Below are 19,592 nucleotides of genomic sequence, written 5' to 3'. Positions count from 1 at the left end.
TCTTTGCTCACTGCAACCTCCACCTCCCAGGTTCAAGCAACCCTCCTGCCTCAGCCTCCCGAATAGCTGGGATTACAGGTGCCTGCCACCACGCCTGGGTAATTTTTGTGTTTTTAGTAGAGACGGGGTTTCGCCATATTGGTCAGGCTGGTCTTGAACTCCTGACCGCAGGTGATCCACCTGCCTAGGCCTCCCAAAGTGCTGGGATTACAGGTGTGAGCCACTGAGCCCTGCTGGGAGTATATTTTCAATATGCATCCAAAGAGCTTAAAAATCTTCTTTACACATTTTTCTCTATCAAGGATGTGCTCCAGCAGGAACCAACTAACAATGAATCTCTCCAAGCCTTACTCTCTTGCTCTCTCTGTAACCCCTTAAAATTCCTCCCAACACTCAAGCCACACAGTTTCTTTCCTTTCTTCCTCAGCATTTTACTATATAGATGAATTTAACCTGTCTGGTTTCTGCCCCATATTTTAGAACCTGAACACTCAGATTGAAAGAGCCTATCATTACCAAGCAGGATAAACTTTAAAAATAAATTCATACATAGTGATATCAAAACAAAACTCCAGAGCATTGAGGTGAAAAAGGCAATCCTAAAAGGTACAAGAGGATACAGAGGATTACCTACGAAGGAGTGAGAGTCAGATCAAAAGGATACTGCTCATCAACCAAAGCAGTCTCAAGAAAACAATGGAATAGCTTAGAAATGCTCAGAAAAAATCAATTTGAACTTAGAGTTCTATAACAAGCCAAGCTAACATGCAGAGAGAGAGAGCAAAATACCTTCTCAGACATATAAGCCCTTAGAAAAATGTATTACCCACTCTGATGGAGAAGGGAGGAAAAGCAAAAGAAAATCTATCAAAGATGTGCTCCAGCAGGAAGAAAAATGAATCCAGAAGGTAATGATGGGCTATATATAAGCAGTAAAGAAGAATGTATTCATGTTTTATTTTTGTAATTAGAAAGTAATCGTTTTTCAAAGGTTGGGGAGAAAAGAAGATAACAATAATTCTTTATTTCTATTCCATTTTACCTTTGCGTAATATGTCACTATAGTTTGCAAAATGCTTTCCTATAAATTGTCAGTAGCTAGAATCACAGGACCTACAAAAATATGTTTTAAGAGGTCTATGTTAGGACAAATATTAATTCCAATAAAACTTGGAAATGTGATCCCTGAATCTAGTAAGATATTTCTTGCCATGTACACTGGCTGGCTTCTACAATCATTATGAGGACAACGTCACTGGGTCTAAGAAAGGTTGATGAACATGAAATTTTGCAGACTTTTTTTTTTTTTTAACTCTGCCTACCAAGTTGAACCAGATTATGGACTAGTAGATAAGGAGATGAATGGAGGTAAGAACTATAATAGTTCAGATCGGCTGATGCATTCAAAAGGGACTCAAGAGATATTCAGGCTCTAAGGTACATGGACTAGAGAGGAATCTTGCCGCCAGGGTGTGGCAGGGAGGCCACTATTCTGCCCAGGAGGCCTTCTAATGACAGATCCTAGGTTCCCCAAAGGCGCCTATTGAGAGGCTCATGGTGCTATTGCCTGTGTCATAGGCCATGAATTTAGGGCTTGGAATCTCTCACTTGAACTTTTTTACACTATCCCTGATGTGTGCCAGAAAAAGAGCAGCTACCAAAAAGCAGACATTTTCCTGTCTCTAAAAATAAAACACTGGCAACGCTTCAGCCTCCTGTGCCAAGACCTGGCCCTTCCCAGGATAAACAATAGATGGCCAAGCCGATTGGAGAGCAAATATTGAGTCCTGAAGTATGTCTAAGTCCAGCCTGAAATGCCTAGGTCAGGGCATGTGCACTCGAAAGCCAGAAAGCCAGAGAAGGCCCTCCCTCCTCCGCAGCTGATGGAGGGCAGCTGTTGCGCCCAGCCATGGACCAGATGTGGCTGAGAGGAGGCCTCAGGTTACACCCAGACCTTGACCCAGCTGAGGTCACAGAGTCCCTATCAGGTCCTGCCCCTAAAGCCCTGGGGTGCGTGGTGACAGATCTGAGGGCCTGTGAAATCCTGTCCAGAGAAAGCTCCCTGGGAAGGAAAGAGTTTCAAAAGCATCCTTCTGCATTCGTCACTCAGGGCTGTGCTCATCACCTGTCAAAACTCTTCACGCCTAGCTGAGAGCCCTCACCTGCTAGACACAGGACCAGCAAAACCTCCTGAATATAGGAATGCTATAATAACAGTGTTCCCACTCTAATTGCCTCCCAATTCATCAAATCCTTCTTCAGCACGTGTTCAAGCCCCTGTGCCTTGTCATTAGGGTTCAAACCTTCCAGATCATAGCTTGGCTTTTTCCTGGTTTGGGGACTTAAGAAGTCTAAGAGGGGGTTAGGGGAGGAGAGGGCCTAAATATAGCAAATATTTGCAGGCATAATCACTCCATAAACATGCTTCAGTGGAACAGAGTGTAGGGCTGACCCAGATGACGGATGTCACTCACCCAAGTGTCACATCATAAATAAAATTGAATGAGCCCATTCTCTCGCAGAACCAGAGTGACGCCTGTTCACACTATAAATATTTATGAAGTCATCGTCCTTAAAAGACTTTATTTTCCCAGGTAAGTAGACTTTAAGGAACAAGTTAAGCAGAGCTTTGCCTGCAATTATGGAATAGTCACCATAGCTTTTCAATGGGTATTCCATGGAAAGGAAAAGAAAAAGAGAAAGAAGATAAGGAAAAACAAGTCCCTGTTCCATGGGGCTGCTGCACGAAGACCTCATTTACGCCAGTCAAAGTTCATTCTCATTCAAAAAGTGACAGCCTTCTCTGGGAAGAAGAAACCAGAAGCAGAAACCAGAAGAAGCCCTATCAGTCCCATTCCACTCAGGCCTGTGTAATGAAGGCGGCACAAACAGATCCTTGTCACCCAAATTCCAACCCCTCCCACCACCTCTGCTAGAAGAGACATTCTCCTTTGCATTCTCACTCTCCCAGTCTGTCTCTTAGTAACAGAAAAAATGTACACCTCATCCCATTACTATGCTCATTTGAAAAGAATTATCAGAATGTGAGGATGTGTGCCTGGGTGGCTCTCTGGGTGTTTATGCAAAGTCTACTACTTTTGCCCGTAGTTACTCTTCCTGATTGCATGAGGAATGGCATCTCGGAAACCCTACTGGCATCTGACAATCTTTTCCTGTGCTCCATGCACTCAGGAGGAGCAAACACCTCCTCCAGGCTTAGGAGCACTCCAACAGTCCCCTTCTCCAAGGCACTGTGGCAGTCCCCGACCTGGAACTCTCAAGCCATTGTCTCCACTACAATACATGCTAATTTTCATGTCACGTTGCAACTTCCATGTTATTCATCTCCTCACTGCACCAAAGCCCTCGCCCAAGTCCATCAAGCCTATTTCTTTCCCAGGGATGGCCTTGTGCCTGGGCTCTCTTCCCCTCCAAACTCCGGGGTGGCCCCAGCTTTATCAGACTGAACTGGCTCTAAGGAGAAAACTTGACGATCATCCTGCTCTAGCCACCGGGAAGTCCTGCTCCACAAAGAACAAGAGTCTCTGGTTTTGTGAAATGAGTCACAGACTGCCTTGACCATGCCTATCTGGGGAGGCCAGGGCTGCCATGTATGGTCTGTGCTCCGTGCCACCCACCTCTCGCTGTCAGTCCAAGCTCTTTGCCAGGACAGCCTGAGTCATAAAACTCAGCACATTCCTCAGGCGTTGGATAGTCTTTCCTTGTTATTACTTTGCTTTTGTTTTATGCAGCACCTGGTTTCATTTTTAAAACCCAAATAAAAATCACACGGTCAGGGCGGGAGTGGGGAAATAGGAAGAAAAGCAAAGGGCTCTAACTCCGCAAACAGGGAGGCACAGAGCAGGACAGAGATGGGACTGCGGCTGAGGGACTGGGGAGAGTCAGGATGCGCCACTAATGAATTGGTTTGACCACAATCTTCCTTGCTGTATATGATAAAGCTCTTGATGCCCAGGTCTCTTTCCCACCCTCCCATCCCCAAATTAGGCCGCAGTACTGTACTCATCAGCCATGTGACCTTCCCGAAGCCCCTCCACTTTCTGCGTGTCCTCAATCAATGGACATACATCTCGGATGAATCCTAAGGAACATTCTAGTTACAACACTCTGAGTCTATGAACCTGCCGGTTCCCTTTTTCTTGGACGCAAGCCCTAACCGACTTGTGAGGGAATATGTTTCCACAAGCAAACATTTGTTCTTTGCCTTCTGGGGGCTAAGGAATGGTGGACAGACAGGCGAGAAGGTGTAGACCCCACCATACCAATGTTGCTGGTCAAATTGAACTTCTGTGGCCAGGTTACTGTTGCAACCCATCTGTAAAGCTGTTAGCCTTCATTTTTAGAATTAAAACAGAATTCTAATCAGCTATCCTCTGCGTATAGTAAAAAACAAATGATGAATTAATGATAACCATTACCTTGGAGAACTGTATTTTCTTGGACTAGGAAAAGCCAAGAAATTAGAAATTAAAACCAGGATCATGAGGTACTAGACTCAGAACCTAAACAGAGGCCTTTCTCTCCTTCTGCCTGGGATGTCTACGGGGGTTGGCCAGGGCAAAACTCCCGAGGTTCCTAAGTGGCTACAGGGCTGCCTTTTCAATGCATGCTTTTGGAGAGCTTAATGGAAACCATATGAAGGTTGCCGGGAATCAGACCAGATGGCTCCCGGGGAATGTATTTAACCCAACCTAGGGCTAAGAGACAAAAATCATCACTAGGAGTTTGTGGGGCGGGAGGCAGGGGTGGTGCTGCGACTTTTAATTGTATTTTCTATTCAACAGAAATCCTAAGAGAAGGACGGTCTTGGTAACTAGGAGTAAATGGAAGGGGGTGTGGGGAGCAGAGAGCGGGGCTGGGGAAGAAGAGTGGGTAGGAGGCGGCTACTTTAGTAAACCAAACACCGTTCTGCTTTTCCTCAGAAGTCTGCGGCTGCCGGGGCCCTTCGCGGGCCTAGACGGCAGCGGGCTCCTTCCCGCGCCGCGAGTCACTGTGCAGCCCCTGCCGCTCCCGGTCCCTCCCTCCCGCGCGCTCCGCGGGGGCGACGAGGCGGGCGGTGGTGGGGGGGAATCAGCAGGAGGAGGGTCGCGAAGGGAGGAGGAGGGTCGTAGGCGGCGGAGGCGGCCTGTGGACGCTAGGGGAGGAGGATTGTGGGGGAGAGGAGGTAGGCCGTGGAGGGAGGAGGAGGCGGCCGCTCGGGCGGGCCGGGAAGAGAGGGAGGAGGCGGACCGGGGAGGGGAGGGGCAGGCGGCGGGTGGGCGGGCCGTGGGCGCGGCTTTGGGGGCGCGGGCAGCCTACCGAGGGAGCCGGGAAGGGAGGGCCACGACCTCGCCCCTGAGCTCGCGCGCCAGCCGCGTCTCAGGCCGTCCCCGCCCCCGCGACGGTCGGAGCCAATTCGCTTCCCGGCGGCGCCTTGCGCGGAGGAAAACCTGGCGGTGGAAGGCTCCGGCTCTGCTGGGTGACCGTTCTGAATACAAAGAGTCTTTCTCACGCCCTTGCGCCTTCCCCGGGGCTTCCAGATACAAGGGACAGGCCCTGTGACGCCGGAGCCCCCGACGGTCGGGGCCGCAGCACCATTTCTGTGGTTCTAGCAGAGAAATGTGGTCCCAAGTATTTATTTAAAAAGGAAAATTTAATAAAGATTATAAAAACTTCTGTCTCTCTCCACCAATTAAAAAGGGAAAAGACTGAGAAATTGATAAATGAAGCCCATGGAATTGTCCCAGAAAGCCAACCTGCAAGGGTCCAGACGTTCCTGGGCGGGGTGGGGGGGGGGTGTTGGGAGGGCCCCATACCTCAAAGTTGTTTATTAAGCAAACTCCACGCCTCCAGCATTGTGGCTTCATTTTCCAACTCAGTTAAATGGCGATGAGGGTCCTCCCCAGCCATAATCGGAGTATCGATCAGCTTCTGAATCCTCAGATGAGCCAACCTTGCTTTCAGAATCGCACCGTCCATGAAGCTGGAGAAAAATGGCCTGGTTGTCAACACTCGCTCATCCGCAAAGGTCACTTTTCCACAGAATTGGGAATTAAATGGTCTCTTCCAAACCAGACATCATTCATGAGCAGGAGATGGGATTGATTCTGCATTTTCTTCCATCTCTCTTAACCTTCCTGTTTAATATATTCTGTCTCTGTTAGGAAGGCCAGATTAATAAAGTGGGAGAGAAAAAGGGCAGGAACTCTTGCAATCCCTACCGGCCCCCATTGCTTCTCTGGTAAGATTCTTTCCAGGTTTCCCTAATTCCTTTAGTCCCCACATTCCTGGATGTGAATGCTCTACTTTCCAGTTTCCATCAGGAACTTCTTCAAGATAGGACACAGGAATATAAATATTTAGAGAATGATTACCAAAAGCACTACCCAGCAAGCAAATACTTTCGAAACTAAGAATAGTGTTAATGATCGTTGAAAATTTCATTCAATTTCTACTTATTGCTTTGATGCAGGAAATTGGGCATTTATATATCTCAGTGCTTGTTCTCCTCCAAACTATATATATTTTAAAATATTAAGATTTGCCTTGTCTTAGCCGGGCATGGTGGCTCATGCCTGTAATCCCAGCAGTTTGAGAGGCCAAGGTGGGCAGATCACCTGAGGTCAGGAGTTCGAGACCAGCCTGGCCAACACAGTGAAACCCTGTCTCTACTAAAAATACAAAAATTAGTTGGGTGTGGTGGCACACACCTGTAATCCCAGTTACTCGGGAGGCTGAGGCAGGAGCATTGCTTGAACCCAGGAGGTGGAGGTTGCAGTGAGCCAAGATCGCGCCATTGCACTCCAGCATGGGCAACAAGAGTGAAACTCTGTCTCAAAAAAAAAAAAAAAAAAGATTTGCCTTCTCTCATAAATAAAAAGTCATGATTTATTTTTTTGGTCAGGACTCTAGGTCCAAGATTTTCCAAATATGTGCCCCATATTAATTGTGTGGTGTGTGTGTGTACACGTGCATGTACTTTCAGTCTGTTATTGCACCACAAAAACAAGAGCAGGATTAATGTCATTTATTTGTTGGGAATGGTTGACTTAAAAGCGGCTTCTCTGAGTACAGAGAATTCCCTTTCTGGGAGGGGTTGGGGAAGCACCTTACAGAGAGAAGAAGCTATTCCCCAGAACAGCTGCAGACACTGATTGGCAATGGAATTGCTTGGCACCAGTACAACTCCGTGTAGGCAAGAGGGATTTATTTATTTAACAATAGTTAATGATTCTCCCAAGCAACTCCCAAGAGGCCAGCTTTCAGTAAATGTGCTTTCAGGAAATCATCTACCCTTCCTAGAAGCAGGCATCAACTCTACAGTGAAGGGATGTCCCTGGTTGACCACACAGTATAACTTTCAGGGGACCACACAGCTACAAATGCCCCCAAACAACTCCCTTCACAGTCTGCCACCGCACTGGCTTCCCATGTTTGAAATGCTCCCTGGGAACATTATCAGGTCCTAAGCAGAAAAATTGAGAAAAACTGCACCATTTCTAGAAGACCATCATTAAAATAGACTAGTCGCCTGGGAACCGGCGTGGGTCATCCAACCCTCTCCCATTAGCGAAAAGTAGCATATCTGCTAGTTAATGTCCAAAGACCAGCATTTCCAAGTGAAAGTGAAATATATGTATAACTGGTGGTTCTTGTGATACTGTTAGGTAGTACTTGTATAACATTTTTTATTTTAATGGTCAGGGTTTTTTTTTAACACACATAACGAGCATATCAAACCCATGGTATAATAAACATAATTACTTAGGATGAGTCTGAGTTTTTTTTAAGTTAAAGAGAAATCTTAATAAAGTAATAGAATAGCAAAAATAGTTGTAACTTCTATGCAAAAACCAGTTTTTATTCTTTCTTTCAACTTACTCTCTAAGAGTGTCTGCCGGAACTTTCAGACATAAAAAGAACGCCATTTTAACAATCTGTTTAAAAGCCCTGGGGTTTGAGAAAGTCTAATCAGGAAGGAGAGAATCCCTGGTCTGGAGGGTCATATCGGGGAAGCAAGGACCATAGATGCTGGGTGGCAGGACGGGCACATGAGGAGGGAAACTCCGGCCACTGGGCAACCAGGGTGGATATGCGGCAGGGCAGGACTATCTGAGAACTCCCTTTTTTACAACAGGCAGAACCCAGCAACTCACCGATGAAAATTTGGACAGTACAATAGAAATTCCAACTGCTGTAAACCTCTTAGGGGCTTGTTTCCAAAACAGCTGTGGAGAGATCCACCCAAGAAACTATTCATGATGCTTTAAGAAAGAATTTATCTTATCAGAACAGCTCCGCTTTTTGCCTGATTGTAACTTAGGGAATAGTTTTATACCAACTCTAAGCATACACAGGCCACCACCCCTGCCGCCATGTAGAGACACTCAGAACCCCGCTTCCTGACTCTCCCCCACAGATCCACTGTTGCATGGCAAGTAAAAAGATTCTTACATGCTTTAGGACACCTTTCCCTCGTCGACTGTAGTTTATCAGGGCCTCCTGTGCTGGCTTTTTACGTCTCACACCTAGGGTGAAGAGATAGCCAATGTGTGAGTGTTTGCGATAAACAGAGTCTACCGTAAGTGAAGTTTCCTGACATTCCCAAACCTTGTTTTAAATCAATAGATCCAAATCTTCACATACACAGCCCCCGCCTCTGCCACCAGCATGAGTGACAAATGCCTCTTGCATTTCTCCCTCCTGTTATTTCTGCATCCTACCTTTTGTATTCTTAGGAGAGGTAAATGATGTAACAATGTGGGTGCCAGGAGGAAGGAAGCAGAAATGCAAAAGGCATGAAAATATCACATGAAAGGGCCAGGCGTGGTGGCTTACGCCTGTAATCCCAGCACTTTGGGAGGCCGAGGTGGGAGGATCACAAGCTCAGAAGATTGAGACCATCCTGGCTAACATGGTGAAACCTCGTCTCTACTAAAAATACAAAAAATTAGCCGGGTGTGGTGGTGGGTGCCTGTAGTCCCAGCTACTCCGGAGGCTGAGGCAGGAGAATGGCGTGAACCTGGGAGGTGGAGCTTGCAGTGAGCCGAGATTGCACAACTGCACTTCAGCCTGGGCGAGAGTGTGAGACTCCATCTCAAAAAAAAATTTAAAAAATATATATATATCACATGAAGACCACGATTAAAATAAAGGCCAGAAAATGGATATAAAGTAGTAGTTTAGGATGGGACTTACAGTATTTTCCATAATTTGGAGGTGTCGGAAAACAATCACCAAAATCCCAAATTTGATGTGCCTATAAAAAGGAGAGATAGAAATAAATACCAACCACTCTCATAATAATAGAAATCTAATAAAATTCATTTTCCCAACATTGTTCCTCCCCACCCCTGCATTCAGAAAGCACTGATACTGCTGTCAAAAGCCACCACTGTGAGTGCAGTGTAGTCTCAGCCACTCGGGAGGCTGAGGCAGGAGATTGTTTAAGCCCAGGAGTTCAAGGCCAGCCCGGGCAACATAGCAAGACCCTGTCTCAAAAAAAAAAAAAAAAAGAAGAAAGCCACCACTGTAATAACAAACAATAACAGTAAAATACAGACAAAAGAGTACAATCCTAATACGAAAATACCATATACAAATCAATAAGAAAAAGCTAAACACCCTAGTAGGAAAATAGACAAAGGAAATATACTATCATTATCATTCAAATATAATTATTCATGAATCTGTATTTGCAAATTCACCTACTTGCTAAAATTTATTTGTAAGTTAATTAAGCTCCATTCTGGCATTAGTTATAGTGCTGTTAGCCATGAGTTCATATATTAAATTAAGTGTCTTTAAATAGAAATATACATAAAAACAAAATCATATATTGATCAGTCGACAAAGATGTTGTGACTGGAGGCTCCCAGGAATCTAACCTTATATTTCCTTTAGGAACAACGGTTCAGTATTCCTTAATTCAGTATTCATGGTGATTTTACAAAATATAATCACAAATAGTGAGAATCAATTACAATTTATGAAAGAACTATGAATGATGAATAAACAGGAGAAGATGCTTGACTTCACTAATAATCAAAGAAATGAAATTAAAAGAAAATTGAACTATCTTCATCTGTCAAGTTGGAAAACATCAAGATTATATTTTAAAGCTAGTGTTAGAGAGGATATAGGAAAACAGGCACTCTCACGCACTACTGGGGCACAAGGCCAATTTTTGGGAAGGCAGTTTGACCGTTTGTAAAATAAGTGTACTTTTGACCCAAGAATTCTTCTTATGGGAACGTACCCTGCAGAGATGATTTTACAGCTACAAAAACATATATTCAAATTGATCACAACATTGGTTATAGTAGTTATAAATTAGAAAATCTTAAATGCCTCCTTATATGGCATATGTGCGTGTGTGTGTGTGTGTGTGTATATATATATATATATATATATTTTTTTTTTTTTGTAGGTGGAGTTTCACTCTTGTTGCCCAGGCTGCAGTTCAGTGGCACGATCTCAGCTCACTGCAACATCCACCTCCCGGGTTCAAGCAACTCTCCTGCCTCAGCCTCCCAAGCATCTGGGATTACAGGCACGCACCATCATGCCTGGCTAATTTTGTATTTTTTTTTTTTTAGTAGAGATGGGGTTTCACTATGTTGGTCAGGCTGGTCTTAAACTCCTGACCTCAGGTGATCCACCTGTCTTGGCCTCCCAAAGTGCTGGGATTACAGGCATGAGCCACCGTGCCCAGCCCATGGCATATTTTAAAATTGTAATGGAGTCAGTTAATAAAATATTATGTATCCATTAAAAATGATAACAAATAATTATGTTGATTAACACTGAAAGATGTCCATGAAAATATTGAGGGATAAAAGCAGGTTACAGAGGACAGTGTCCAGTATGATCTCATCAATATACTGTGTGTATGCATGTATCCTTATGTATACATAAGTATAGAGAGACATTTATAAGGATGTTCACTGAAATGAAAATGGTGATTGTCCCTGGGGGAAGGGAAAGGATTTCAGATAATCTTTACTTTGTTACTCTGTATTATTTGAATGTTTACAGTCAGAGAAAAGTTATTTTTAACTGCCAGTATATTATATATAATTTTTCCTCTGCAAGGAAAAGAAGAAAAGTTGGTGATGATAATAAAAATACAGTATCATCAGTTGTTCACAATTTGTAACCTTGGTTATTGTTGTGTTCCTATCACCTAATAGAAAGCCACACACAAAATAAGCACTCAGGAATAAATGTTTGGTGAATATTGTTTTTTAAAAATTTAACCCCTTTTGTTTTTTTAATGAATAATATGCAGTGTACAATAATTTAAGCTCTCTACAGGTAAGAGATTGCTGAGAAATGTTGGGCTTACCACTCCATGCTTGACATCAAATGACTTTTTAAAGGGCCTGGTTATATCAGGGAATAGTCCTGCATGCACATGAAGAGGGAAAATCAGGATTAAATGCAGTGTTAGAATAAAATTCCTTACACTTCCAATTAGGCTATTACCACAAATTGTACACACATTAATTGTTACCCTTTAGCATCTGACCAAAAATTATAGCTACATAAGAGGAATAAGTTTTATTGTTCCATAACACTGTAGAGGCAATACAGTTAACAGTAATTTATGGCCAGACACCGTGGCTCATGGCTATAATCCCAGCACTTTGGCAGGTCAAGGCAGGAGAATCACTTAAGGCCAGGAGTTCGAGACCAGCGTTGGCAACATAGGGAGACCCCCGTCTCTACAAATAATAATTTTTAAAAATTAGCTGGGTGTGATGGTGGCACCTGGGGTTCCAGCTACCACGGAGACTAAGGCAGGAGGATTGCCTGAGCCTGGGAAGTGGAGGATGCAGTGAGCCATGATTGCACACTGCCCTCTAGCCTGAGCAACAGAGCAAGACCCTGTCTCAAAAAAAAGCCCAATAATTTATTGTGTATTTTCTTCTTTTATTTGAAATATCTCTGGAAAATTGCATATTTTTGAATAGCTACAAGAAAGGATTTTGAATGTTCCCAATACAAATAAATCATAAATGTTTGAGGTGATGGATGTGCCAGTTACCCTGACTCACTCATTACACATTGTATACACGTGTTAAAATACCACACTGTTCTCCAGAAATATGTACAATTATTATGTGTCAATTAAGAATAATATCTTTTTAAAAGTAAGCATCAAACAGGTAAAACAAAACTGTAGAAGTTAAATTCATAGTAATTCTTCTGGAGCTTTTGGGAGAGGTAAACATTTTTGTGTCTGAAATGTTCTCCTATGATACACAACTTACACTCTTAGAATTAGAGAGAGGCAAGACTGCTGAAATTCCAAGGCTGTAAATTTTTATTAAGGTCTTGAGAAGCTCAGGTGTATTTTTTAAAACAATTTTATTGATATATAACTTATAAACCTTGAAATTGACAAAATTTAAATACACAGTTCAGTGAATTAAGTAAACTTATCAGGTTATGCAATCATCACCATAATCTAGTTTTAGAGTATTTTCATCATCCCAATAAGATTCCTTTTGCTCATTTATAGTTAATCCCCTTTCTTATCACCAGCACTAGAAAACCACTCATCTACTTTCTCTATAGATTTGCCTTTACTGGACATTTCATATAAGTGGAATCATACACTATGTGATCATGTATGTCTGACTTCTTTAACTTAATACAATGTTTTGAGGTTCATCCATGTTGTAGCTGTTTTAGTATTTTGTTCTTTTTTTTTTTTTCATTGCTGAAAAGTATTCCATTGTAAGAATATACTAGATTTTGTTACTCATTCACCAGGTAACAGACATTAGGGTTTCCAATTTTGGCTGTTATGGATAATGCTGCGATGAGCATTCACCTGCAAGTCTGTGTAGACATGTGTTTTCATTTCTAGTGGGTAAAAACCTATATGTAGCATCGCTGGGTTCTGCTATTAATTTTTGTTTAACTTTTAAAGAAACTGCCAAGGTGTTTTCCAAAGTGGCTGTATTCTTTTATATTCCCACCAGCAATGAATGAAGGTACCTATTTCTCCACAACTTCTCCAACATTTGTTGTCTTTGTGATTATAGCCATTCTAATGGATGTGAAGTAGTAACTCATTATGGTTTTTTCTTTTTATTTATTTATTTAAAAATTTCTAATTTTTTTATTTCAATAGGTTTTTTGGGAACAGGCGGTGTTTGGTTACATAAGTTATTTAGTGGTGATTTCTGAGATTTTGGTGTACCTATCATCCAAGCAGTGTACACTGTACCCAAGTGTAGTCTTTTATTCCTCATTCCCCTTCCACCTTTTCCCCTGAGTCCACAAAGTCTATTGTATTATTCTTATACCTTTGCAATCCTCATAGCTTAGCTCCCACTTACGAGTGAGAACATACGATGTCATTGTGCTTTTTCACTTGCTCTTTTCTTCTTTTCTTTCTTTTCTTTCTTTCTTTCTTTTTTTTTTTTTTTTTTTTTTGAGACAGTCTTGCTCTGCCACCCAGGCTGGAGTACAGTGCATGATCATGGCTCACTGCAACCTCCAACTTCCAGGCTCAAGGGATCCTTCTGCCTCAGCCTCTCAAGTAGCTGGGACTACAGACACGTGCCACCACGCTCAGTTAATTTTTAAACATTTTTCATAGAGATGAGTTCTCACTCTATTACCTAGGCTGGTCTCGAACTCCCGAGTTCAAGCAATCCTCCTACCTCAGCCTCCCAAAGTGCTGGGATTACAGGCATGAGCCATGGTGCCCAGATTGATTTTTTAATGACGGATTATACTGAGTTATCTTGTGTGATTTTATTAAAAATCAGGGGAAAATGCTGAAAGGGTGTCTTGCTTGATGTAATATGATGGGACCTAGTCGTTAGAAATAAGTCAAGAGAGAGGACTAGCCTGTGGCAAATGTTCATTGCTTTGTGTGCTATTTTATGCTGATACACTTTTTTTTTAAAAGAAGGTATCTTAAGCCAGAGTCAAAGAGCTTAACAATTACTTAGCTAAATTCAAGAAAAACCCACTTTTTCATAGCCACAGTAAAAGCAGACGGATAAGAAGTTTATCCTTCACAATTAGTGCTGATTTTTCCATGCTCTGTGAATTCTTAGCCTTTCAAAGCTCTGTAAGACTTTTATAAATCCCATAGGCCTCCCAGAGGCTTAACTAGCTTTTTGCTACCCTTCCTTTCAAGAATTATACTAATCATTAATTAGTAAGTGATATGATTCTATAATATTAAAGTTTTATAGAAAGTAATTTTGAGGGCATTTGGTGCATTATGGGGAAAAAAACCAGACATTAGAATTTGCACTAGACCATAGCATTAGGTATTTATACATTTGTGTTTATCTTTCAGCCAACTTGGGCATTTTTCTCACTGAACTAGAAATGTCTCTCATTTTCTTTAGCGGTATGTGGAGAGGAACCTGTGTTCCTCTTCACCAGTGTTAAGCTCACATATGTTGGAGTATGGTTAGCTAATGACTTTTCTTTGCGAGGTCACAGTTCACAAAATAGAGCCCATGATAAAGTTTGACCTTGGCAGCTTCAGCTGGGCTTTTAAGGACATTTAATGTTACCCTAATTTGCTAGTATGTATCTACCTTCCTGCTCTCACTTCCCAGTCTTAGAATTGTAACTGAATTGGGCAATTTGTTGATAAAACTAAATATCTTTGTAATTACCAACAAATTCTATCTTTAGGTATTAGGTCCTTAAATGCTGTGCCAACCCTGATGGAAATACCTGTATTTCCTGTAATTCCGGGTTACAGGTATTTAGTTTTTAAAAGCAAATTATCAAGAAAGCAAGTGTAGGCTTGCAGAATCAGAGAAGCTCAAGTTTGGAAGTATACCTCCAGGTCTTCTAATCATTTAGTCCACCTACTGGGTGTCTGTCATAGTTCAACTGTCAACCTTATCTGTGATTCTGTTTTCCTTTAATATGTTGGGGATACTTTGATCTCCCACCTGCCTGTCTTGAAATGAAGGTTCATGAACACAAAACATAATGTTGGAAGGTGAAGACAAACCATTCTCCATCCTTTCTGAGTACTGCGGCCTTAAGTTGTATGTACACAAAGGAGGAGAATTTAGAATAAATGTGAACAATACAACCTAGAAGCAGCCAAGATGTACGCATTGTTGGCCAGTATAAGTGTCTTTATGAAGCAGTCCCCAACCTTTTTGGCACCAGGAACCAGTTTCAGGGAAGACAATGGAAACATGGAAACATGGAAGGTGGGTGGGCAGGGGCAGGGGTGATGGTTTCAGGATGATTCAAGCACATTATATTTATTGTGCACTTTATTTCTATTATTCTTACATTGAAATAGATAATAAAATAATCATACAACTCACGATAATGTAGAATCAGTGGGGGCCCTAGCTTGTTTTCCTGTAATTAGATGGTCTCATCTGGGGGTGATGGGAGACAGTGACAGATCATCAGGCATTAGATTTCTCATAAGGAGCATGCAGCCCAGATCTTTTGCATGCTCAGTTCACAATAGGGTTTGCGCTCCTACGAGAATCTCATGCTACCACTGATCTGACAGGAGGCGGAGCTCAGGCAGTAATGCCAACCATGGGGAGTGGCCATAAATGCAGATGAAGATTTGCTTGCTCCCCACTGTACACCCCCTGCTGTACGGCCCACTTCCTAACAGGCCATGGACTGGTACAGTCTTTACGAATATTTTTCTGAAGATAGGTCCCAGAGCTTTCATCAGATTTTTCAAAGTGTCTCAAAAATATAAGATATCGTTGTCTTAAAGAGAGATGTGTTAACCATTGGGATAGATTAGAGAGCAAATCTCTTTCTTGACAGATTTTTAAGAATAAGTCATTCAATGGTCTATATATTAGATAAAAATTATTCTAGCAATGTTAAATTTTTTTTTTCTGATCAGCTGACTTTAAGAAAATGTCAGACTTTTTTTGAGTGTGATAACAATGATGTAGTTATGTAAGAGAACATTCTTATCCATAGGAGACTCATGCAGAAGTATTTAGGACATACTGTTATGATATTTTAATTTTACTCTCAACATTCCAGCAAATAAGTATATATAGGTATCAGTATAGAGAGATTTAGATAAAGCAAATGCTAGGAAATGTGGCAAAATATTAACAAGTGATGAATCTAGGAGAAGGCAGGTGGGTATTGATTGTGCCATTTTAACTGTCTTGTGGATTTTAGAAATTCTTTAAAAGAATTTTTCATTCTTTTATTCTTTGGGAACAAAAGAATAAGGCAGTTCATTTATCTGTCTTTTTATTCGTGCCCTCCCCCATTTATCTGCCTTAACTTGGTAATTATAAAGAAGGCAGTTCTATTATATTTTGTAAACGGCTAAAACTAGGCACACACAAAAAAGGAAAATCACCGAGGAGCATCCCAAATTACATTTGAGCTATAGCTATAACCAAGGACAGAACTAAAAATAATGCTTCACCTTTTCCCTATTTTCTCCCCACGTAACTCCCGCCCATCTCATAGGCAGACACATGGTTTGTTCGTATAAGTCTACTAAAATCACTATGGTGTCCACCATAGCTCTATCTTTTAAGTTCACAGGCAAAATCAATTGCAGCCACCTCCTAGTTGATGTTATGCTTGAACAGTAAAGTGCACGCAGTAACAGATGGCATCTTGTGACCTTCTTAATAACAGGCTTGGCTGCCAATGTTCCCTTGTGCCCAGTCTCTGCAGGGAATTTGGAAACTGTTGCCTTACACTTGAATATTTTCCGGCAAACATATTTAACCATTTCTTAGCCTGTTTTCTAATTTAAAATAGAGAGAGGAAAACAAAACAAAATTCCCACCACCTAGAAGGGACATTGATATTTTCTGAGTCCAGAGGCCCATCCCGGGATTCTCTGGGGTGTGCTGGCAGTAACACAGCATAGCTGTCATGTTTAGTGTGGTGAGGCCCTCAATTCCAGGCAAAGTGTTTATCACTCTACCTAGAAATATTGGTGGCCAGTGTGATCTTTTCTTTTTTTTTGAGATAGAGTCTCTCTCTGTCGCCCAGGCTGGAGTGCAGTGGTGCGACCTCAGCTCACTGCAAGCTCCACCTCCCAGGTTCAAGCGATTCTCCAGGCTCAGCCTTCTGAGTAGTTGGAACTATAGGCGCCCACCACCACACCTGGCTAATTTTTGTATTTTTAGTAGAGACGGGGTTTCACCATATTGGCCAGGCTGGTCTCAAACTCCTGACCTTGTGATCCGCCTACCTCAGCCTCCCAAAGTGCTGGGATTACAGGCGTGAGCCACCACACCTGGCCATCTTTTTTTCTTCCTGTAGTTTAAAAGAAATGTATTCACTTCTCACAGCAAGGCATACAAATTAGCCAAAAAACAATCTAAGTCATGAAGTTAAAATGTCCCTCTGCCATGACAGCTCACACCGTGGTGAGTGAGGCTTGTTTTCGGTCACTTAGTTCCCTTTGTTGCAAACCTTGGGCAGCTGTGGCTATCAAGGTCCATAGAGAAATGGGGAAGGAGGGTGAGGGCAGTGATTAGGTGAGGGAGCAGCCTGCCTGTCTGACGCCTGACCCTTCCACTGTCCCACAGGGGCATCTTTCCTTTGTTGAAAATGGAAGGCAAATAAGGGTGACCCTAGGGGAAAACAATGAAGACAATCACACCAAAGCCCTTCGGAGTCCTTTTCTCCCCTCACCAGAATGACCTGTAAGGCCTTGTACCAGGAAGGAAGTGTTAAATCAGTCCAGCTAGGCAATCAGTGTGGGGAGATGGGTGGAGGAAGAGCAAGAAGAACACTCCTGGGGAATATGTGGTGGGGTAAAAAGTGCAGCACCTCAGCCAGCAATAGCTCAGCCGACAGGCGGAATATTGTGTGGAGTCACTCACAGAAGGACAGTCTTAATCACAGTAAGACCTAGGGCTCCTTTGGGGGAGTGTAGGTGGGGGGTTTTCACTCCTGGGTATCTCCCTGTATAGCTGAGGAGAAGTGAGAAGTGAGAGTCTTCCTGTTGACCCCATTTCTGGACTTCAGAACAGAGGAGGTCTTGGAGAGGGAAGTTTCCTCTGCTGGGAAAAGTTGGCTTGGGTGTGAGGAAGCCTTGGCTGGGGAGCTGTGAGTCTCTCCCAGGAAAGCTGGGGGAGGTGCCCATTGCTCCTTTATGTTCGCATCCCAGGGCCAGTGTAAAGTCCCTTTCTTAGACTGACCAGAAGACCCATGGAAAAAGCCTCCCTCTATTCAGGCATGCCCTAACCCACCTGTTTCCACCTTCATTCTGGGGCCCCAACCTCCAGGATCAATAAGCTTTGGAAATGATCCAACCACAGAACAAGGGGGCACACCTCTGAGGCATGAGCAAAACAAAACCAACCAAGCTTGGAAGCCACGAGATACTCACATTGCTAAGAAATGGGAGGTCCTTCCCCAGCCTCAGGCCCCAACTCCTCCCACAGCCACCAGCCAGTCACCTGCCTTCTCTCCTCTTTTCCTCTCCCCCCAAATCACATTTGCCATCCCTTATTTATATTCCTCATGCATAAGTTTCAGATTTGGGGTTTGCCTGGCCATATCTCCTTTAGCGCATCACGGAAACTGGGTAGGGGATGGAGAAGTGAGTATAACTAAAATCATGTTTGTGTGCAACAGTGCCATGCACTAGTCATTCACTTCATTTTTAAAGTATTGCAATTCTAGGGGCTCCTACATAGGATTCTAAAGGCTGTCATTGGAAACACAGTTTTTCAAAGGTTGCTTCTATACACTATGTTTTAATTTTTAAAAGTCATGTATAAGTTTCCTTTTGGAAGACAAATTATAAACAAAGACCTGCCCCTATAAAGAAGTATGTTGTGGGAAGTAAAAAGCCAACCACCACGGAAGGACCGTAAAAACCATCGTTCAACAAACAATGACAAACAATCTGCTTTGTGTGATGCCCTGTGCCAGGTGCTGGGAATACAAAGACAAGACAGACAAGTTCCTCCCTCATAAAGCTTATGTTCTAGTAGGAGAAAGAGATAATAAGCAAGTAAACAAATACCATAATACACAGAAAGCAAAGCAGGCATCAAGATAAAGATGAAGAGGGTGAGAATGTGAAAAACTTATTTTAAACATGGTAGCCAGGAAAGGCCTCTCTGAAGAGGTGACATTTAAGTTCAGAATTGAAGGACCTGAAGGATACAGCTCAGCAGAACTGGGATAATTGTGTTCCAGCAAAGATTCAGCACGTGTAAAGGTCCTGAGGTGGGAAATAGCAGTTTCAAGCTGCTAAATGAATACAATATAACTGGAACAGGATGAGCAAAGGTGGGAGAAGGTGTGAAATGAGACTGGAAAGATAGGCAAGGTCACATTCGTGCAATACCTTCCAGGCCATGGTAAAAAATTAGGATTTTGTTGTAAGTGCAACAGGAAACAGAAGTGAGGTTATTTTGTTTATGCATTAAGATGTCTGTCTGTGGAGAATAGATTGGGTTGGCAAGACATTACTTATGGGGTAGTCCAGTGAGTTCTTACTGCTTTTTGAAGTCTTTCAAGGCTTGGAAAGGCTTTACAGAAGAATTAAAGTGGGATTGAAAGAGTAGATGAGAAAGGATGTTAAAAATGGGCACAAATACTCTTGAAATTAC

General features: G+C 42.6%; 1 protein-coding gene across 3 annotated transcripts in view; it reads right to left on the bottom strand.

Moving 5' to 3' along the window:
- C3H4orf51 (chromosome 3 C4orf51 homolog) overlaps positions 1-19,592 on the bottom strand; it is a 91,315-nt gene that overhangs the window by 39,169 nt on the left and 32,554 nt on the right. For all 3 annotated transcript variants that reach the window (XM_002815183.5, XM_054554542.1, XM_054554541.1), the window contains exons 3-6: positions 11,348-11,406; positions 9,199-9,259; positions 8,455-8,528; positions 5,817-5,983 (exon numbers count right to left, since the gene is read on the bottom strand). In XM_002815183.5, the coding sequence (XP_002815229.1) occupies positions 5,876-5,983; positions 8,455-8,528; positions 9,199-9,259; positions 11,348-11,406 (302 nt within the window). In that variant the 3' untranslated portion in view covers positions 5,817-5,875. The remainder of the gene's footprint in view (positions 1-5,816; positions 5,984-8,454; positions 8,529-9,198; positions 9,260-11,347; positions 11,407-19,592) is intronic.

Source organism: Pongo abelii, chromosome 3, assembly GCF_028885655.2.
Source record: "Pongo abelii isolate AG06213 chromosome 3, NHGRI_mPonAbe1-v2.0_pri, whole genome shotgun sequence".
Lineage (NCBI taxonomy): Eukaryota > Metazoa > Chordata > Mammalia > Primates > Hominidae > Pongo > Pongo abelii.
This window is presented reverse-complemented; position numbering and strand designations above follow the sequence as displayed.